Source organism: Dendronephthya gigantea, unplaced genomic scaffold (assembly GCF_004324835.1).
Source record: "Dendronephthya gigantea isolate DGI-Jeju-01 unplaced genomic scaffold, DenGig_1.0 000035F, whole genome shotgun sequence".
Taxonomy (NCBI): Eukaryota; Metazoa; Cnidaria; class Anthozoa; order Malacalcyonacea; family Nephtheidae; genus Dendronephthya; species Dendronephthya gigantea.
Genome location: NW_021163045.1, coordinates 218,404 through 241,696, shown reverse-complemented (window position 1 = coordinate 241,696; position 23,293 = coordinate 218,404). Strand labels below are relative to the sequence as shown.

At 35.7% G+C, this 23,293-nt stretch overlaps 3 protein-coding genes across 3 annotated transcripts; all 3 read left to right on the top strand.

The window, feature by feature from the left end:
* Positions 1 to 1,608: 1,608 nt before the first annotated feature.
* On the top strand, positions 1,609 to 2,208 carry LOC114525774 (neurexin-4-like). The gene has a single exon (XM_028547196.1). The coding sequence runs from the start codon at positions 1,717 to 1,719 to the stop codon at positions 2,206 to 2,208; it is 492 nt and encodes a 163-aa protein (XP_028402997.1). The 5' UTR covers positions 1,609 to 1,716.
* Positions 2,209 to 6,546: 4,338 nt separating this feature from the next.
* LOC114525799 (neurexin-4-like) lies at positions 6,547 to 11,900 on the top strand. Its single transcript, XM_028547228.1, has 2 exons — positions 6,547 to 6,575; positions 11,281 to 11,900. Exon 2 carries the CDS (start codon positions 11,325 to 11,327, stop codon positions 11,898 to 11,900), a length of 576 nt encoding a protein of 191 aa, XP_028403029.1. The 5' UTR covers positions 6,547 to 6,575; positions 11,281 to 11,324.
* Positions 11,901 to 16,903: 5,003 nt separating this feature from the next.
* LOC114525588 (contactin-associated protein-like 2) lies at positions 16,904 to 19,836 on the top strand. Its single transcript, XM_028546973.1, has 3 exons — positions 16,904 to 17,227; positions 17,420 to 17,477; positions 19,150 to 19,836. The coding sequence occupies exons 1-3, from the start codon at positions 16,904 to 16,906 to the stop codon at positions 19,767 to 19,769; spliced, it is 1,002 nt and encodes a 333-aa protein (XP_028402774.1). The 3' UTR covers positions 19,770 to 19,836.
* Positions 19,837 to 23,293: the final 3,457 nt, after the last annotated feature.

Sequence of the window (23,293 nt, the reverse complement as noted above, 5' to 3'; positions counted from 1 at the left end):
CGTATAGAAATTAAGACTTATTAGCAACTTTATCCTGATTGACAGTGTGGTGATGGTTATTGAACATGTTTAAATGCAGTTGAACAATTAATGATCTTTATTCTTAATTGATCTGTTCGTGTCATTGAAATTCAATAAATGTTGATGAATTTCCTTTCGCCTAATAACAGCTGGTCTTCGCAGTGGCCTGATCTTGGGCTATGCAGAGTAAATTACACGGATAAATTTTGCATTAAATATAGCTTAAAACAGCGCTATTGCATGGTTATGGATTTACTACCTTGGATGCGCCACTGGATCTTCGGGCATTCTCAAAGGGGATATACAGCGGATTCCATTTGACTGCAAAACAACAATATTTAAAATTTCACATGCACTGTTTCCAAGACATGGGCGGAGCGTTCCATTTGTGCTTTAACATATAGTTGCAATGTTGTTGAAAGAAAGTGCTTTAAACAAAGTGCTTGTGTTAAAAGAAAGTGCTTTCCCATTACTGTAGGATCGCCCTTTCGTTTGGCTTTCCACATTTTAAAAGTTTCAACTATGCAAACCTTCAGCTACTAAATTCATTATTTACATAAAATAATTTCTTAAATCTGATTGATTTAGAGCAGCGCAATTTTTAGGAAATCCCAGTACTGATTTCTTTAAGATGTTTTTAAAAATGCTCCTGAGTGTCATAATTGTTGTGTCTTGATATGTGTCTTGATTGTATCTTGTAAAAACGTTGAAAAAGTTCTATTTTGACACGATTTGAAAACAGCATGCGACTGATAAATTATTTATCCTATAATTATGTAGCACGTGTGGATAAATTTTTTATGTATGATTTATTATTGATGGGTAATAGCATAGATTCCGGTACAATTTGGAGAAACATGCACTCGTGAGTTTTCAAAGACTTCAAAGGTCTCTAAAAACCCACTCGTGCATGTTTTACCAAATTGTACTCATAACCATGCTATTACCTATATATATACATATACTAGCTTCACATGTTGCAAATCACAGTTTCTACCATGGTATTGGGTTTCGTTCTCATCTATAGTCCGAAAAAATACATTAAGCAAAAAATGAAATACATTCACGGCTCATGCAAAGCCATTAGTATATGTCAAACGGAGAGCGTAATTTCAAGAAGTATATGTTACGCGCGCCATCCATTTTATATGTACACTGTAGAAAGTTTGAACATAAAAAAGGGACCCTACTGGAGGCGCTGTGAAAAGGCTTCTCAAGTTGTGAGATATCGACTCTAGTAAGAATAGACATTTAAGTCACATTGTTATTTATAGAATAAACGTAAAATAAGAGTGAGGAACTTTAAAGAACAGGAGAGAGGGAGTCGTTGTTGTAGAATTGAGACTCTTGATTCGAATTAATATTAAATAAATGAAAATAATTCTAGCAACTAGCGAGTATAAATCTAAATGGATTAATATACAATGTAGTCTACAGCAAATGTTTAGCACTAAGAATGGACAAGACATGCTCAGTTACGAAATTTTTAATTTTTACCGGCCATTTTGTCATTTGACAAAATTATTTTCAAGCTCGTTCCAGAAGTAACGAAAAACTTTGTCTTAATTTACAGGCACTCTAAAAAATTTCCACAAATCTTGCACGAGTTTGCGAACGAAGCATCCTTCTGCTGACAGTGGAGTGTATTCCATAAAACCTCAAGGACTCAACCTCACGGTTCAAGTGTTTTGTAACATGACTTTAAAGAATGGTGTTGGTTTGACAGAGATTGGACATGACAGTGAATCAAAAACAGTTGTAGATGGATATGAAGAGGCAGGGTCTTACAAGAGAAAGATTAAATATAACATTTCCATGGAGCAGATTGTCGCGATTATCAACCAGTCGAAGAATTGTGAGCAATTTATAAAATATGAATGTCTTCATAGCAGATTATTGATAGATTCCTATGGTTGGTGGGTATCACGTCAAGGCTCAAAGATGAATTACTGGGGTGGAGCGGCAGTCGACAGTGGAAAATGTGTCTGTGGAATGACCAACAGCTGTGCAGGTGAAAAAAAATGTAATTGTGACGAGAATGACCCAACATGGCGTGAAGACAGTGGATACCTGACAGACAAGAGCACGCTGCCTGTTACTGAGTTGAGATTCGGCGATACTGGTATATATTACGGCAAAAATGAGCGTGGTTATCATACACTGGGTAAATTACGTTGCTGGGGATAAGAGATGAAACATCAAACCTGATGATTCAAGAAATCTTTTGACTTTATAAGCCTAACTTTATAAAACACAATAGAACCGTAACTCGAAATAACTTTTTTTAGTTTTATTCTATCTACATTTCAACTAGCTTGTAGTCATCATGGGGGATAGATTAGGGTAATATTACAAATTCTGGGATATAATTATATAGTTAAGAAGGAGGAACTCGATAATGTCGTTGAAATATGATCAGTCCTTTGGAAGCCCTAGCAACGTGATTAAAATCTGGTTTTCGTCGGCGTATTACGAAGATCAATGGTCTGACCTATGAATTATCTTGCAATTTTAAAAAATAAGTTGTGTGAAGTCATTGTTTATACTGTTTGTGTCATCAGCTGTAAGTTCCATCAACGATCTGATATGTTGGAAGTGTTCACGTGAGTTTATATAAGCGTAAGTCTCTGCATGAGCTTTCACGTATGAGATTTACGCTCATATAAAATGATGTGAACACTTTGAACAAATCAGGTTGATGATGGAACTTGTTGTGTTGTATAGAAATATTCAGTGGTTTCCGTAACTATAAACCTTACTTTGATTATCAATATTCATTAAACTAGACATGTCATAAATACAAGATTACTCGCCATGCATGTTGTACATGAACACGGAATATTACAGACCACGGTTAATAGAATGTACATGGTTTGGAGACTAAATAAAAGTACAATACAACTCATTAACTATGTTATTGTCCACGTTTATGCAAAAAATGGTTCCTTTCTCGTCACGTGTCTATTGTATTTTAGCCAAACGTACCAATGGCATTCGTCTTGCTAAGCTCATCAACCTTGACTTGAAAAATATGTTAATTATATAAGATTGCTATTGGTTTATCTGTGCAAAGTACAATAGACATGTGATGCGAAAGGAACAATTTTTTGCATAAATGTGCCTCAACATAGTTAATGAGTTGTATTGTAGTTTTATATGGTCTCCAAACCATGTATATTTTATTAACTGTGTACAGACCCAACTCCCAAGTATTCGTAATTAAATGATTCTTATCTATTTATTGCTTAATGGGTAACTGTCTTAAGCTTGCTTGCAATACGAGGGAATTATTCATGTTATTTTATTTTAGTATAATTACAAAGGCAATTATTCGAAATTCTGGTCTGTTTGAGCGAATTTGGAATATCAAGTAATAATCACTTAAGCAGATTTTTCAATATGGCGGCGAGTAGTAGACTTATATAAAAATTCTTAAAACATCTAAATAAGCCGATGCAGTAGCGTGCAAATTTGGGCGATATCGAGAAACGAATGTGCAGTATTGTAAATAAACGCCTTGTTTACATTTTGAACGTTATATTATAATTATACTATTATATTATGAAAACTGTCTGCATAATCAACACAATATTAGTTCGCTATGGTTCTTAATAAAAAAACTAGAGTTTTTTTTCTGAAAAATCTGAGAGATTAGAAATTTGAGCAATTTTTAAAATAATAGCGCCTGACTCGCCTTGTTATGATCAGAACCGATGCAGACCCGAAGGGACATAAGCTTTGACAGGTAGTGTTTCTTGCCGCACGGCCAGACGACCTCAAAAGTGTTCCGCTCGTTCCAACTTGCATTTCTTTGCAAATACTTGGCCGATTTGAATGAAAATTAAACCCGTATTTTAAAGATAAATTGCCCTTAGTTTAAAGATTTTTCTTACATTGGCACAATTTTCATGATTATGAATTGTCCATTACACACATTGCCAATCCAAAGTATCGTTGCGTTATGCGCCCTTTTGAGATCGCATCAAGTCTCCAACCGCTTACAAATAAAATTAACCGACCAACATGACAATTAGCCGCTTACAGCGAAACAGCAATTCATTTAATTGCAATGGAAAGACCCAAAAAAGCAAACTGTATGAGCGGGAAAGCAGGTTGAAAGTAAATTAGAAAAGGGTAAGAAACATCAATTTGAAAATGTATAAAACAGAACACAATCCGAATACCAACATCTTGGAAAATCTAATATATAGACTAAAGAAAGTGAGATCAGTGAATGTAATTAACATTGAAGTAAGAAGTCAAGAAACGTCGTGGACCGACACAATGGTAAAGGTTCGTACAAGAAAAAGATTAGATATAAACCAGTCCAATGTTTTGAGTATGAATGTTATGATAGCTTAGCGGCAGTCGACAGTGGAAGATATTCATGTGGAATGACAGCTGTGCAGGTGGAAAAAAATGTAATTGTGAGAAGAATGTCAAAATATGGCGTGAAGACAGTGGATATCTGACAGACAAGAACACACTGCGTGTTATTGAACTGAAATTGAGCTGTACAGGTGGAGGGTGAAATTTAACTACGGCTTTCAAATCTTGGCTCAGCTTTTATATTTATATTTGCCACGATATTTGCCATATTTTCTTTAACGTAAAGTAACTAGCTGCTAGAACGGTATCATAACTAGTAAGTATAACGGCTAAAACATGCTTACATGATATTCATATATTCACGTTCTGAATCATTATATGTGAAAGCTCATGCAGAGATTATACGTGACCTAATACGTCTCATCATGAGATTATACGTGATCTATACATCTCATAATACGTGAAAGCTCATGCAGAGATTATACGTGACATCATACGTCTCATCATGAGATTATACGTGATCTATACATCTCATAATACGTGAAAGCTCATGCAGAAATTATACGTGTCCTCATACGTCTCATCATGAGATTATACGTGATCTATACATCTCATACGTGAAAGCTCATGCAGACATTATACGTGACATCATACGTCTCATCATGAGATTATACGTGATCTATACATCTCATACGTGAAAGCTCATGCAGAGATTGAAGGCCGGTTTACACTAGCAAAGTTTCTGTGCGCACAGTGACGTCATCGTGTATGAGCACAGTGTTTGAGCAGGACTTCGGAAAACACACTGTCCAAGGTCAAAGCACAGTATTTCCTGTTGCACAGACAACAGGTCAAAAATGGACGCTTGTAAACGGAAAGCGCTTCTTTGTTTTTTTGTTTTTATCAGCAGAAATGAATGAAACTTCGGTAGACATTTTGATTTAGTTGTAACTTTTCCGCCACTGATACAGCTTGAGTTTCCCACGCAATAGTCTCGCAAAACCCACGAGTGGCGGCTTCTTTGAAGTTCAGTGTTCTAAGTTGAACACGCTGCACTTCGTTCAAAGCCCTTCAAAGTCTTCGCTCAAAGTCTTTGAAAGATTTTAAAATTTACCTACGACTTTCAAAGCTTGACCTCTTCGAAAGATTTTTAAGATGATAATTCGCTGCGAAAAACTATGATCGCTTCCCACCTATAAATTATGACCTATCAGTTCGCGCGAATAAATTCGCTGAGTGGGTTTTAAGCATTGCTACATATAAACACAGACAGCACCGTTAATATCATTGTCACTGTTAATTTTTTGCGCCTTCGTGAGTATGGCTTTTTGAGAATTTCTCAATATGATTTATAAGATAATATTTCATTATTTTATAATGATAGTTGGTAAAAAGTTGGTATGAAAGTCCCCTAGTGGAAAACGGGCTTTAAGCATAACTATATATACACAGACAGTTCTTTTAATATCGTTTTCATATTATTTTCACTATGAATTGAGGATTTGTCAACAAGATTTATAAAAAAAAAAGAAAAACAGCGCGGTTTCAATTAAAGCACACGTTTCACGACGCCAAGAGTATTTTAAAACAGGTGGAAAACTCTTACATGATGCACTATTGATTTAAATACGAGACGAAGAGCCATATGTTCAGTTTCAGAATGGCTGTCATACTAAGAATTTGTGCGTTAGTTTTCACCTCAAGAATACTCCAGCCGGGTGAATGCTCAGTCGCCCAGGCCTTCTTTCGCAGAATTGATGGCAAATATTTAGCGAATCATGTCATCGAAACAACTCATGTTGAAACTGAGTTAGAATGCAGTATGCATTGTGTTGCTCATGGAACATGTGTGTCGGTTAATTACAAAACATCTGGAATCGGTAAAGGTCGTTGTGAGCTTAATAACAAGACCCTCAAAGACAAGTCTGAAGATGATGAAAGTATAAAAGACCCTGACTTCAAACATCTTTATATAATCAAAAAGGTTAGAAAACAATAATCATTATATAAACACATATGACCCCAGCAGTTTTAAAAAAATTATCCACTTTTCAACGTGTCTCAATATATCTAATATTCTCTAAGGGAAAGTTTAATTATTGCTACTCAACCCGAAATTGGAATTGCCTGAGTGATGAGTGTTTACGACATAGTCTTTTTTATATAGATAGCTTCGAAACCAATTACAAGAAACACCCAACATTCGTCACAAAATCTCTCCACAGGTATGAAAATTTGTGGTTTAAGCATGAAATATAATAATGAAAATACGGGCTTGAAAAAAAGATCAAAAGTTTCTCCAACGCTTGTACATCTTTTGCATAACATCAACGTAAGTAAACATTAAACTAGAAATACATGCATGCAGCAACCCCTCGCTATTTCAAACCAAATACACAATTTCCTGAGCTAACCTGACCTAAACTTATATTTTGAAATGACACAAAACTCAAATCAGTCTTATTATATTTTACCGAATATATTCAATACAAAAATAATCAAAAAGCTAGTGTAAACATTACCCGTTCAATTTTGCCGCATTATATACCATGGCAGCTATTAAGTAATGCTTTAAAATCGATTCAAGTTTCAATCCATTCAAGTTTCAAACGATTAAAACAGTAGCTACAAAATCTTCAGAGACAAAGAAAAACCCCTCTCAAATGTTATTTTAATTTGTAATTTGTTTTATACTTTAATATAGTGTGTATTTTTAATATCAAAATTCAAATTACACTTTTAAAAACACTTTTTGACGTTAAAGCAAAGGTGTAATAGCCTTTCACAGGTTTATGCGTTTGTATAAAAAGCCGCAATTAAACAAATAAACGACATACAAAGCTGAAAGTTTTACAAATACAGCTTATCCTTACCGCGAAGCAAATACGAAATAAACAAAGTATATATGCACGTACCCTTTGAAAGCATTTATTACTCCGGCGTCAGCGACGGAGTTGAAAATTCGCCTCGGTTTTGTTTTTGTTTTTTTTTTGTTGTTTTTTTTAATTTTCGTCGTCGCAAGTCTGTAATGGCGCGAAATATATTAGTTATTTATAATGTGTATGCGACCGTATTTATCTACGTTCCAGTCTTGTCTCCCAAGAGTTGTGGTGCACAGCTTTGGTAAATTTTCCGATGCGCGATTCGATTTCGCTCGCATGATACGGCAATTCCTTCAAGAGCAACAAATAAACCGTTCTTTTCATGCTTTTCGACTAAGTTTAGATTGAATTGGGGTAAGAATACATTTCATACATGTACATTCTGGTCCTATTTTGATAATATCGCTGCTATTTCGCCGTTTAACAAGATGATGTGGTCGTGTATGGGCGCGTTGACACGTCGTAGTTTGCACAGGATTGTTAATATAACTATATGAGCGCGAATCTCAAAGGCAAAGTGTAAGACAAAGCGAATATATCATGTGGTTTATTCTATGGTTTATTTACATTTTTGAACAATTGAACTTTTATACTTTTTAAAGTACGATGTGCTTCTGAATTTCGCGATCGAACATTTAGGTTCGCAAGGCATTTAAATGCGAATATGAACTGTATTGTTTATGTTCAGAAGCTCTATATTGAAGACTGGCACGTGCGCCGGAGTTAACGCCAGAACAGGCGTCTTGTTATGAATTAATTCACTTGATTATGAATTATTCATCTGACACGGCTTTGTCTTGACTGTATCCATGTTCATCTTAACTATCTGTCATGCTTCATATATCTTGTTCCTTCTCGTTTTATTTTGCACAAAGTTTATGAAACGCTTTTACAAAAAGGTTTACGAAATGACAGTTAAATTGTTGACTTTCTCATTGAAATACAAGCTTTCTGTCTTAGCCAATCGGAACGTTTGTTGATTACCAGTCGTTACTTGCGCATGCGCATAACTTACAAAACAACCCAACGTCGACCGTCCATGACATAGAATTTGCACAACTTTGGATTCAGCTATGTTCTCCCTGGCTCCGGGTGTAATTCCTAATCTCTGAGCGGAATTAGTACCCTCGCCTGCGCCCGCTCGGGGATAACGTCGTTCGCTGCACAGCAATAAAACCTTGGAATATTCATAAAGACGAAAAGATTTAATCAACATTTATTGAATTTCAGTTAAATTATTAGATTAATTGAGAATAAAGGTAATTTTCCACTGCGTTTAAAGATGTTCAATAACCATAACAAACGAGTTGATAATGACAAAGGAGTACTTTTCATATATTTCACTCTATTGCATGGTGCAATATAGCCTGCAACGCGGACTATATATTGGGGTTGATATAGTCTGCTAATCAGCGGCACAAAGCTTGTATGGTCACGTGAATGTTCGAATTATTTCCGGTATTATAAATATGATTATGTATATGATTTGCACGAAAATTGCATAATTATTTGTGACGACATGGCCGCGCTAATGTGCGTGCTGTGTTTCTCTGTGCTGGAAAAGAAAAATAAATAAATAAATAAATAAATCTTGTAAAAGAAAAGCGTTCTCTCGCCGAACTAGAAGATTTGGATTTCGTTGTCCAACCTGTTTCCAGACATATTTGTCGACCATGTCTCAGGCAAAGAATCACGCATCGTCAAAAGCTGGCGATTCTGAATCAAAAGCTATAAGATGACTACCTAGCTGAAGCCCGAGCAAATGGTGTAACAGTGAAGATGAAGCACCAGACGATGGCAATGCTAGTTCCAACGACTTGTTCTTCGAGAAGGTCAGCGAGGTGAGAAACAACTTGGAAGACTATAGTCTAGAGACTTCCCGTAGCCTGTGCCAGCACTAAAGAAGATATTCCTACCGGGTAAGAAAGCTTTGAGTGCCTCGACTTGCTCTCGATGAAGACTTTGGAAAAAAACAGCGTACAATGCGAATAGCTTCCGAAAAGTGCTCTCCTTCAAGCAAAGATGGTTCGATGAAGGACGCCATGTTCTTTGTGAAAATAATAAATATTTTGAAATTTTGATTATTTTGCATAATTATAAGCTAACCAATCAAAATGAGTCCCATAATTTCTCGGGAAACCCACGTGACAAATTGTGAGCTTGGAAAATATAGAATTCTTGATGGAAGGGCATTCAATAATTTACCATAAGACTACAATTTTATTATGTTTCTGATACCCTCGGCCAATGAACTCTATATATATTGAAGGCTCGCTCTAGTACATTGCGTAATCAAAAAGTGAAGCCAAACATGGCGGATCACGAAGGCTGGTTGGGTACCGAACCAGACCTCCACGCACGAGCGGTAAAAATTCAATATTGCGGCAACGTGTACGAGTTGAACTCGGTCAGTTTTGTAAACACAACACAAATATACGGCATAAGTTACCTCTCTAGAAAGAATAACATTGGCAGGTAAGGTTGTAACAAATTGTATGTATTCATTTTTAAAAACGTCGTATTTTAAAAACTTTGTACTGGTCCGAAATGTGAGTTTTTTTATTTTTCGTCAAGTTTATAATTCGTGTTTTGAATTTCCACGCGCAGTTGCGCATTTTACGCTTCGTGGAGGACTGGTTCGGTACCCAAGCAGCCTTCATGATCCGCCATGTTTGGCTTCACACCTTCAACTGGAGCGAGTCTTCCACATATATAGAGTTCACTGCCCTCGGCATTAACTGTTCACAAAGTTACACCGGGGCAACATAATTATGCGGAAAGGAAAGATTGCTCAGATTACTGACGATTAAATGGTTAATGGACCTTTTGCATAATAGACCAACTTTTGATTTAGGCAACAAAAAGGAAATTTCCGAAAATTGCATACTAAATTTAGTAAAATTATCAAGTTTGGCAGCAAAATATTGTAAAGTATGGAAAATATAGTCATGCGAAGTTCGCAATTTTGTATACTTTTTTACTACGGCCGGAAGTGTGAATTAAATTAGTTAAATGCTTCCGGCCGTTGTAAAAAGTATACAAAATTGGATACTTCGCATGGCTATATTTTCCGTAGTACTTGAAATTTTGCGGCCAAATTTGGCAATTATACTAATTTCGGTATGCTCTTTTTAGCTGTGGTGATTTATTTCCTTTTTGTTGCTTAGATAGTAAGTTGGTCTATCATGCAAAAGGTGCATTTTAAATGAGAAATACCTTAAAAACAACGCTATTGCATGGTTATGGATTTCCCTCGGATGCACCACTGGGTCTTCGGGCATTCTCAAAGGGGATATGATTTTTCAGAATTCATAGAATAGCCATCAAGCAAAACTTCGCGGGCGCAGAACTTATGCGCGTTTGGAAATCAATGCGATATTCTTTTTCATTTTCAATGTATGCAAACCTTTCTGCTGCTAAAGTCATATCTACTAGCTTCACATGTTGCAAATCACAGTTTCTACGATGGTATTGGATTTCGTTCTCATCTATAGTCCGAAAAAATACATTAAGCAAAAATGGGATACATTCACGGTTCATGCGAAGCCATTGGTATATGTAAGACGGAGAGCGTAATTTCAAGAAGTATATGTTACGCGCGCCATCGATTTTATAAGTACACTGTAGAAAGTTTGTAAATAAAAAAAGGGACCCTACGGGAGGCGCTGTGAAAAGGCTTCTCAAGTTGTGAGATATAGACTCTAGTAAGAATGGACATTTAAGTCACATTGTTATTTATAGAGTAAACATAAAATAAGAGGGGTGAACTTTATAGGACAGGAAACGAGGGAGTCGTTGTTGTAGAATTGAGACTCTTGATTCGAATTGATATTAAATAAATGAAAATAATTCAAGCAACTAGCGAGTATAAATCTAAATGGATTAATCTACAATGTAGTCCACAGTACACAAGAAATGTTTAGCACTAAGAATGGACAACACATCCTCAGTTACCAAATATTTAATTTCTACCCGCCATCTTGTCATTTGTCAAAATTATTTTGAAGCACGTTCCAGAGGTAACGAAGATGTTTGTCTTAATTTACAGGCATTCTAAAAAATTTCAACAAATCTTGCACGAGTTTGCGAACGATGTATCCTTCTGCTGACAGTGGAGTGTATTCCATCAAACCTCAAGGGCTCAACTTCATGGTTCAAGTATTTTGTGATATGACTTCAAAGAATGGTGTTGGTGTGACAGAGATTGGACATGACAGCGAAGCAAGAACTCTTGTAGATGGATATGAAGCTGCAGGTTCTTACAAAAGAAAGATTAAATACGACATTTCCATGGAGCAGATTGTCGCGATTATCAACCAGTCGAAGAATTGTGAGCAGTTTATAAAATATGAATGTTTTCATAGCTCATTATTGACATATTCCGATGGTTGGTGGGTATCTCGTCAAGGTTCAAAGATGAATTACTGGGGTGGAGCGGCAGTCGACAGTGGAAAGTGTTCATGTGGAATGAACAACAGCTGTGCAAGTGGAGAAATATGTAATTGTGACGAGAATGCCTCAACATGGCGTGAAGACAGTGGATACCTGACAGACAAACGTACGCTGCCTGTTACTGAACTGAGATTTGGCGATACATCTTATATAAGTGTAATTGGCCTAGATGAGCGTGGTTATCACACACTGGGTAAATTACGTTGCTGGGGATAAGAGATGGAACATCAAACCTGATATGATTAAAAAAATCTTTTGACTTAGACTATAAGCCTAACTTTATAAAATACAATAGAACAGTAACTCAAAAATAATTTTTTGTAGTTTTATTCAATCCACGTTTCAACTAGCTTGTATTCATCATCGGGATAGATTAGGGTAATATTACAAATTCTGGGATCTATATAGTTAAATATGATCAGTTCTTTGGAAGCCTTAGCACCGTGGTTAAGATCTGGTTTTCGTCGGCGTATTGTGAAGGTAAATGGTCTAACCTATGAATTATTTTGCAATTTTAAAAAATAAGTTGTGTTACAAGTCTTTGTTTATATTGTTAGTGTGATTATCTGTAAGTTCCATGAATGATCTGATATGTTTGAAGTGTTTACATGAGTTTATATAAGCGTAAATCTCTGCATGAGTTTTGACGTATGAGATTTACGCTCATATAGCTAAAATCATATGAACACTTTTAACAAATCAGATTGATGATGGAACTTGTTGTGTTGTATAGAAATATTTAGTGGTTTCCGTAACTATAAACCTTACTTTTATCATTATTCATTAAACTAGACATGTAATAAATATAAGACTGCTCGTCATGCTGTACTTTAACATAGAATATTACAGACCTAACTCCCAAGTATTTGTAATTAAAATTTTAGTAATTGTCATCTATTTATTGCTTAATGGGTAACTATCTTAAGCTTGCGTGCAATAAGATGGAATTATTCATGTTATCTTATTTTAGTATAATTACAAAGGCAATTATTGGAAATTCTGCTCTGTTTGAGCAACTTTGGAATATCAAATAATAATCACTTTAGCAGATTTTTCAATATGGCGGCGAGTAGTAGACGCGTATATAAAAATTCTTAAAACATCTGAATAAGCCGATGCAGTAGCGTGCAAATTTGAGCGATATCGAGAAACGAATGTGCAGTAATGTAAATAGATGCCATGTTTACATTTTGAACGCTATATTATAATTATTATACTGTTATATTATGAAAACTGTCTGCATAATCAACACAATATTAGTTCGCTATGGTTCTTAATAAAAGAACTGGGGTTGTTTCCAGAAAAATTTGAAACATTAGAAATTTGAGCAATTTTTAAAATAGCGTGATCCGCCTTGTTATGAGCAGAACCGATGCGCAGACGGCAGACCCGAAGGGACATAAGCTTTGAAAGGTAGTGTTTCTTGCCCCATTTGAATAAAAATCAAACTCGTATTTTAAAGATAAACTGCCCTTAGTTTAAAGATTTTTCTTACATTGACACAATTTTCATGATTATGAATTGTCCATACACACATTGCCAATCCAAAGTATCGTTGCGTTATGCGCCCTTTTGAGATCGCATCAAGTCTCCAACCGCTTACAAATAAAATTAACCGACCAACATGACAATTAGCCGCTTACAGCGAAAGAGAAATTCATTTAATTGCAAAGGAAAGATCCAAAAAAGCAAACTATATGAGCGGGAAAGCAGGTTAAAAGTAAATTAGAAAAGGGTAAGAAACATCAATTTGAAAAAGTATAAAACAGAACACAATCCGAATACCAACATCTTGGAAAATCTCATGATGAGACGTATGAGGTCACGTATAATCTCTGCATGATCTTTCACGTATGCGATGTATAGATCACGTATAATCTCATGATGAGACGTATGAGGTCACGTATAATCTCTGCATGAGCTTTCACGTATGAGATGTATAGATCACGTATAATCTCATGATGAGACGTATGAGGTCACGTATAATCTCTGCATGATCTTTCACGTATGCGATGTATAGATCACGTATAATCTCATGATGAGACGTATGAGGTCACGTATAATCTCTGCATGAGCTTTCACGTATGAGATGTATAGATCACGTATAATCTCATGATGAGACGTATGAGGTCACGTATAATGTCTGCATGATCTTTCACGTATAATGCATTATTCAGAACGTGAACATATGAATATCATGTAAGCATGTTTTAGCCGTTATACTTACTACCTACCGTTCTACCTACTAGTTACTTTGCGTGAGAGAAAATATGGCAAATATCATGGCAAATATAAATATAAAAGCTGAGCCAAGCTTTGAAAGCCGTAGTTAAATTTCTCCCTCCACCTGTACAGCCCAATTTTAGTTCAATAACACGCAGTGTGCTCATGTTTGTCAGATATCCATTGTCTTCACGCCATATTTTGTCATTCTTGTCACAATTACATTTTTTTCCACCTGCACAGCTGTCATTCCACACGAATATCTTCCACTGTCGACTGCCGCTAAGCTATCATAACATTCATACTCAAAACATTGGACTGGTTTATATCCAATCTTTTTCTTGTACGAACCTTTACCATTATGTCGGTCCACGACGTTTCTTGACTTCTTACTTTAATGTTAATTACATTCACTGATTTCACAGTTTGGCGGCTTTCTTTAGTCTATATATTAGATTATACGTGATCTATACATCTTATACGTGAAAGCTCATGCAAAGATTATACGTGTCCTCATACGTCTCATCATGAGATTATACATGATCTACACATCTTATACGTGAAAGCTCATGCAGAGATTATACGTGACCTCATACGTCTCATCATGAGATTATACGTGATCTATACATCTCATACGTGAAAACTCATGCAGAGATTAAAGGCCGGTTTACACTAGCAAAGTTTCTGTGCGCACAGTGACGTCAGCGTATATGAGCACAGTGTTTGAGCAGAACTTCGGAAAACACACTGTCCAAAGTAAAAGCACAGTATTTCCTGTTGCCCAGACAACAGGTAAGATATGGACAAACATTATAATTTTTTGACGTCTCTGCCACAGATACAGCTTGAGTTTCCCACGCAATAGTCTCGCAAAACGCACGAGTGGCGGCTTCTTTGAAGTTCTGTGTTCAAAGTTGAACTTCAGATCAGTGAGTTGAACACGCTGCACTTCGTTCAAAGCCCTTCAAAGTCTTCGCTCAAAGTCTTTGAAGAGTGTTTACATTTGCACACACTTCGTTTAAAGCATAATGTCGGCACAGAAACTTTGCCTTTGTAAACCGGCCTTAACGCTCATGTAAAATTATGTGAACACTTTCAACATATCAGATTTTACGATGGATCCCGGTGTGTTGTAAAAAAATATTCAATGGTTTCTGTATCTATAAACTTCACCTTGATTATCATTATTCATTATTTTCTCGCTGATTTGTTCCTTTGTAAAATACGTCGCCCCGCACTTTTAATAAAGCCCTGGGAACGAAGTTTGGTATGTATTCGATATCTATGCAACATTTTTAGGCATCACACTTTTTTAACTCTTTCATTTCTAGTAATGTTATTTTTACAATATTGAAAAATTTAACTATGGTTTTCAAAGCTTGACATGTTAAACAGCATGATTATTCATATATTTCAATATATTTTCACTTAATTGACTTTAACATTAAACAGCACAAAGTTATAAAATTGGATGGAAAATTGAGTTTAGGCGATTATGTTTTCAGCGTGCGACTAGTGCAACCAAATCCTGACATAACTGCACGTTTATAGCAATAATATTACGCTAAAAATTCTTGCCAAAGTATGAATAAAAACAACAACGCCATTGTATGACGAGATAAGTGTTCTTGATCAAACATGAGCAAACATTTTAAGCAATAAACACTGAATATTATAATGCCAATGAAATCTTCGTAATTAAAATTTTAATGATTGTTGTATATTAATTGTTTATTGGGTTGAGATTAGAGATTGTACGATTGTACGATCATGAGATTATACGTGATCTATACATCTCATACGTGAAAGCTCATGCAGAGATTATACGTGACCTCATACGTCTCATCATGAGATTATACGTGATCTATACATCTCATACGTGAAAGCTCATGCAGAGATTATACGTGACCTCATACGTCTGATCATGAGATTATACGTGATCTATACATCTCATACGTGAAAGCTCATGCAGAGATTAAAGGCCAGTTTACACAAGCAAAGTCTCTGTGCGCACAATGACGTCATCGTGTATAAGCACAGTGTTTGAGCATAACTTCGGAAAACACACTGTCCAAGGTCAAAGCACAGTATTTTCTGTTGCCCAGACAACAGGTCAAATATGGACGCCCGTAAACGGAAAGCGCTTCTTTGTTTTTTGTTTTTATCAGCAGAAATGAATGAAACTTCGGTAGACATAGTTTTTTTACTTTTCCGCCATAGATACAGCTTGCGTTTCCCACGCAATAGTCTCGCAAAACCCACGAGTGGCGGCTTCTTTGAAGTTCTGTGTTCTAAGTTGAACACGCTGCACTTCGTTCAAAGCCCTTCAAAGTCTTCGCTCAAAGTCTTTGAAACGTGTTTACATTTGCACACACTTCGTTCAAAACATAATGTGCGCGCAGGAGCTTTGCTAGTCTAAAACCGGCCTTAACGCTCATATAAAATTATGTGAACACTTTCAACATATCAGATTGTTGATGGAACTCGGTGTGTTGTATAAAAATATTCCGAGTTGTTTCCGTAACTATAAACCTTACTTTGATTATCAATATTCATTAAACTAGACATGTAATAGATTCAAGACTACTCGCCATATTGTACTTAACATACATACATTAATATTACAGACCCAAGTATTCGTAATTAAAATTTTAATGATTGTTATCCATTTATTGCTTAATGGGTAACTTAAACCTTAAGTCTTAAGCTTGCCTGCAATAAAACAGTGAATTATTCATGTTATTAATTTTGGTATAATTACAAAGGCGATTATTGGAAATTCTGGTCTGTTTAGGCAACTTGGGATGATCAAGTAGCAATCACTTAAGCAGATTTTTCAATATGAGTTTCCCACGCAATAGTTTCGCATAATTTCGGTTTCAATTAAAGCACACGTTTCACGACGCCAAGAGTACTTTAAAACAAGTGGAAGACTCTTACATAATAGACTATTGCTTTATAAATACGAGACGAAGAGCCATATGTTCAGTTTCAGAATGGCTGTCTTACTAAGCATTTGTGTGTTAGTTTTCACTTCAAGAATACTCCAGCCGGGTGAATGCTCAGTCGCCGAGGCCTTATTTCGCAAAATTGATGGGAGATATTTAGCGAATCATGTCATCGAAACAAAACACACTGAAACTGAGTTAGAATGCAGTATGCATTGTGTTGCTCATGGATCATGTGTGTCTGTTAACTACAAAACCTCTGGAATCAGTAAAGGTCGATGTGAGCTCAACAACAAGACCCTCAAAGACAAATCTGAAGATGATGAAAGTATGAACGACCCTGAGGTCGAACATCTTTATATAATCAAAAAGGTTAGAAAACAATAATCATTTTTCTAAAGATATAAACATATATGACCTCAGCAGTTTTAAAAAAATTATCCACCTTTTAACATGTCTCAATATATCTAATATTCTCGAAGGGAAAGTTCAATTATTGCTACTCAACCCGAAATAGGAATTGCCTGAGTGATTAGTGTTTACGACATAGTCTTTTTTATATAGATAGCTTCGAAACCAATGACAACAAACACCCAACATTCGTCACAAAATCTCTGCACAGGTATGAAAATTTGTAGTTTAAGCATGAAATATAATAACCGAAAACACGGGCTTGAAAAAAAGATCAAAAGTTTCTCCATCGCTTGTACACCTTTTGCATAACATCAACGTATGTAAACATTAAATAACGTTTTCGCTGTACACCAATAAAACTTTGGAATATTCATACAAACGATCTAGGAAATTCATCAACATTTATTGAATTTTGGTTACATTTCTAGATTAATTAAGAATAAAGGTCATTTTCCACTGCGTTTAAAGATGTTCAATAACCATAACCAAACAGTTAATAATGACAAAGGAATATTCCTTTACATTTTTCATGTATTTCACTCTAAAGGTGCATACTGAATTTAGTAAAATTACCAAGTTTGGCTGCAAAATATTGTAAAATACGGAAAATATAGTCATGCAAATTAAGTTGGCAATTTTGTATACTTTTTATTACGGCCAGAAGTGTGAACTAAATTAGTTAAACGCTTCCGGCCGTAGTAAAAAATATACAAAATTGGATACTTCGCATGGCTATATTTTCCGTAATACTTGACATTTTGCGGCCAAACTTAGCAATTATACTAATTTCGGTATGCTTTTTTTAGCTGTAGTGATTTATTTCCTTCTTGTTGCCTAGATTGTAAGTTGGTCTATTATACAAAAGGTCCATTTTACATGAGAAATATACCTTAAAAACAACGCTATTGCACGGTTGTGGATTTCCCTTGGATGCACCACTGAGTCTTCGGGCATTCTCAAAGGGAATATGATTTGTCGGAATTCATATAATAGCCATCAAGCAAAACTTCGCGGGCGCAGAACTTATGCACGCTTGGAAATAAATGCGATATTCTTTCTCATTTTCAACGTATGCAAACCTTTCTGCTGCTAAAGTCATATATACTAGCTTCACACAGTGGCGTAGCCAGCCTGATGATTTTGTCCCGCTATATAAATTTCTGTTATTATAATTATTCATTTCTTTAGAAATTTTTGTTTTCACAGTAAATAAACACCAAAATATTAGCATAGCGGGGGAGAAATCGTCAGGCTGACTACGCTACTGGCTTCACATGTTGTAAGTCACAGTTTCTACCATGATATTGGGTTTCGTTCTCGTCTATAGTCCGAAAAAATACATTAAGCAAAAAATGAAATATATTCATGGCTCATTCAAAGCCATTGGTATATGTCAGACGGAGAGCGTAATTTCAAAAAGTATATGTTACGCGCGCCATCCATTTTATTTGTTCACTGTAGAAAGTTTATACATAAAAAAGGGACCCCACTGGAGGCACTGTGAAAAGGCTTCTCAAGTTGTGAGATATAGACTCTAGTAAGAATAGACATTTAAGTCACATTGTTATTTATAGAATAAACGTAAAATAAGAGTGGTGAACTTTATAGGACAGGGGGGAAGGAGTCGTTGTTGTAGAATTGAGACTCTTGATTCGAATTAATATTAAATAAATGAAAATTATTCTAACAACTAGCGAGTATTAGTCTAAATGGATTAATCTACAATGTAGTCTACAGTACACAACAAATGTTTAGCACTAAGAATGGCCAACACATCCTCAGTTACGAAATCTTAAATTTTTACCCGCCATCTTGTCATTTGTCAAAAATGTTTTGAAGCACGTTGCAGAAGTAACGAAGATCTTTGTCTTAATTTACAGGCATTCTGAAAAATTTCCACAAATCTTGCACGAGTTTGCGAACGAAGCATCCTTCTGCTGACAGTGGAATGTATTCCATAAAACCTCAAGGACTCAACCTCACGATTCAAGTATTTTGTAACATGACGTCAAAGAATGGTGTTGGTGTGACAGAGATTGGACATGACAGTGAATCAAGAACATTTGTAGATGGATATGAAGATCCAGGCTCTTACAAGAGAAAGGTTAAATATAACATTTCCATGGAGCAGATTGTCACGATTATCAACCAGTCCAAGAATTGTGAGCAGTTTATAAAATATGAATGTTTTGGTAGCGAATTGTTGAAAAAATCCAATGGTTGGTGGGTATCACGTCAAGGTTCAAAGATGAATTACTGGGGTGGAGCGGCAGTCGACAGTGGAAAGTGTTCATGTGGAATGACCAACAGCTGTGCAGGTGGAAAAAAATGTAATTGTGACGAGAATGCCGCAGTATGGCGTGAAGACAGTGGATACCTGAGAGACAAACGCACGCTGCCTGTTACTGAACTGAGATTTGGCGATACAACTTATGCACGTTTATCGGGCGTAGATGAGCGTGGTTATCACACACTGGGTAAATTACGTTGCTGGGGATAAGAGGTGAAACATCAAAACTGATGTGATTCAAAAAATCTTTTGACTTTATAAGCCTAACTTTATAAAATGCAATAGAACAGTAACTCGAAATAACATTTTGTATAACTAGCTTTCAGTCATGCATCATCGGGATAGATTAGGGTAATGATTACAAATTCTGGGATATATATAGTTAATAAGGAAGAACTCGATAATGTCATTGAAATATGATCAGTTCTTTAGAAGCCTTAGCACCGTGGTTAAGATTTGGTTTTCGTTGCCGTATTGCGACGATAAATGGTCTGAGCTATGAATTATCTTGCAATTTTAAAAAATAGGTTGTGTTAAGTCATTGTTTATAGTGTTAGTGTGATTAGCTGAAAGCTCCATCAACTGATATGATAGAAGTGTTGACATGAGTTTATATAAGCGTAAATCTCTGCATGAGCTTTCACGTATGAGATTTACGCTCATATAAAATCATGTGAACACTTTGAACATATTAGATTGATCATTGATGATGGAACTTGTTGTGTTGTATAGAAATATTCAGTGGTTTCCGTAGCTATAAACCTTACTTTCATTATCAATATTCATTAAACTAGACATGTAATAAATACAAGACTACTCGTTATGCTGTATTTTAACATGGAATATTACAGACCCAACTCCCAAGTATTCGTAATTAAAATTTTAGTGATTGTTATCTATTTATTGCTTAATGGGTAATTGTCTTAAGTTTTCCTGCAATAAGAGGGAATTATTCATGTTATTTTACTTTAGTATAATTACAAAGGCGATTATTCGAAATTCTGGTCTGTTTGAGCAACTTTGGGATACCGAGTAGTAATAACTTAAGCAGATTTTTTAATATGGCGGCGAATTGCAATTGCAGGTTAAACTGGTAGAAATTTACGGTGTAGTGTGTAGACGATCGAGCGTGGCTGGCGGTCTAATAATTGGAAAATTATGTTGCTGGGGAGAAGAAATCAAACATCCAACCTGATGTGATTAATATAATCTTGCTGATTAACTTAAAAGTTGGCGAACGAAAAATTCCAGAAAACCCGTGAACGTCTTTTTTAATAAGACAAACGAATTATAATATTTGTCCCCAGAACTTTGGTAAAATACTTCACCCCGCACTTTTAATAAAGCCCGGGGAAAGAAGTTGGGTCGGTGAAATGGGTCACGTATTCGCATTCGAGATCTAGGCAACATTTTTGAGGCATAACACTTTTTTAACACCCTCATAAATTTCTAATAATGTCATTTTTACAATATTGAAAAATTTAACTACGGTTTTCAAAGCTTGACATCTTCAAGACATAATTATTCATATATTTCGATATATTTCCACTTAATTAACTTTAACATTGAACAGCACCAAGAATAATAAAATTGGAAGGCAAATTGTGTTTAAGCGATAATGTTTTCTGCGTGCGACTATAGTGCTGACATAACTGCACGTTTATAGCAGCTGAAAATTCTTGCCAATTACGTATGAAAAAAATTACCACGCTATTGTATAGGATGAGATAAGTGTTCTTGATCAAACATGAGCAAACATTTTAAGCACCAAACACTGAATATTATAATGCGAATGAAATATTAATTAAGAGTGCCTGGCCTCTATTAAAGCACACGTTTGACGACGCCAAGCGTCACAAGCGTACTCTAAAACAAGTGGAAGACTACACTTATATATATTTAGTTTGAGAATGGCTGTCTTTCAAAGAATTTGTGCGTTAGTTTTCATCTCAAGAATACTCCAGCCGGGTGAATGCTCAGTCGCCCAGGCCTTCTTTCGCACAATTAATGGTAAATATTTAGCGAAACATCTCATCCAAACAAAACACGCTGAAACTGAGTTAGAATGCAGTATGCATTGTGTTGCTCATGGATCATGTGTGTCGGTTAACTACAAAACATCTGGAATCGGTAAAGGTCGATGTGAGCTCAACAACAAGACCCTCAAAGACAAATCTGAAGACGATGAAAGTATGAACGACCCTGAGTTCAAACATCTTTATATAATCAAAAAGGTTAGAAAACAATAATCATTTTTCTAAAGATATAGACATGCATAGTGTATGACCTCAGTAGTTTTAACAAAATTGTCCACCTTTCAACATGTCTCAATATATCTAATATTCTCTAAGGGAAAGTTTAATTATTGCTACTCAACCCGAGATAGGAATTGCCTGAGTGATGAGTGTTTACGACATACGCCTGTATTCTAAAAGCTCACTCACACTCAAACTCATTGAGTGGGAGATCTTAATCTTCTCATAACGTTTCAATGGCGGTATTTCCAGCCGAACAGGGGCTTGATTTTCAGTGATTTACCTTATATCTTTCCATCTATTCAGAAAAAACTTTCTCATTGATCAGCATTAACGAAATTTATACATTACCAGAAATTTGGGACATTTTGCGTCCGCGTTCGTGGGCAGCGTCCGCTTCTTGACCCAAGGAATTGGTGAAAATTTCATAAAATGGCTCGATGGTATAATTATGCAATTATAATTATGCTTCAAATGTATATGGCCGGATGCTTAACACACTGAAGAATTATGAAATTTCAAACGCTGTGGGAACCGTGGCGGTAAAAAATACGAAGATATTTATGAGTTATATCGGTAGCTATATCACAACCAAAGACATTTCCAACTCCGAACTTTGCATCGTCCAAAAGGAAAGTGGTGTATTTCACCAGATTGTAGAGCATGTTTACCGATATTACTATGGTTTATATAGCCGAATCATTCAAATTGGACTTGTATATAAATCGCACTCAGGAACCTAGAGGATTTGCTAGTGAGTGGATATTTTTTGTTATAACTCTTCCTTTCTGAGCGATTTACAGAATTCGAACTCCGAACCAAGAAAAAAACACACATAGGAAGCGTAATTTAAACTTTTGTGATTAAGCCATATTGTTTCGCATGAAATTTGGCCGCCATGTTTGTTTTTATCAAGACGCCATCTTGTCCCAAATTTCTGGTAATGACGTCACACTCGATGAGTATGAGTGTGAGTGAGCTTTTTGAATACAGGCGATAGTCTTTTTTATATAGATAGCTTCGAAACCAGTTACAACGAACACCCAACATTCGTCAGAAAATCTCTCCACAGGTATTAAAATTTGTGGTTTAAGCATGAAATGTAATAACGAAAACACGGATTGAAAAAAAGATAAAAAGTTTCTCCATCGTTGTACACTTTTTGCATCACATCAACGTACATAATTAAAAATTTTATAACGTCGTTCGCTGCACACTAATCAAACTTTGGAATATTCATACAAACGAGAAGAAATATTCATCAACATTTATTGAATTTCAGTTACATTAACAAATTAATTAAGAACAAGACGCCTGTTCTGGCGTTAACTCCGGCGTGCCGCGCATGTGCCAGTCTTCAATATAAAGCTTCTGAACATACAGTTCTAAACAATACAGTTCATATTAATTATTTTGAAGCACGTTCCAGAAGTAACGAAGATCTTTGTCTTAATTTACAGTCATTCTGAAAAATTTCAA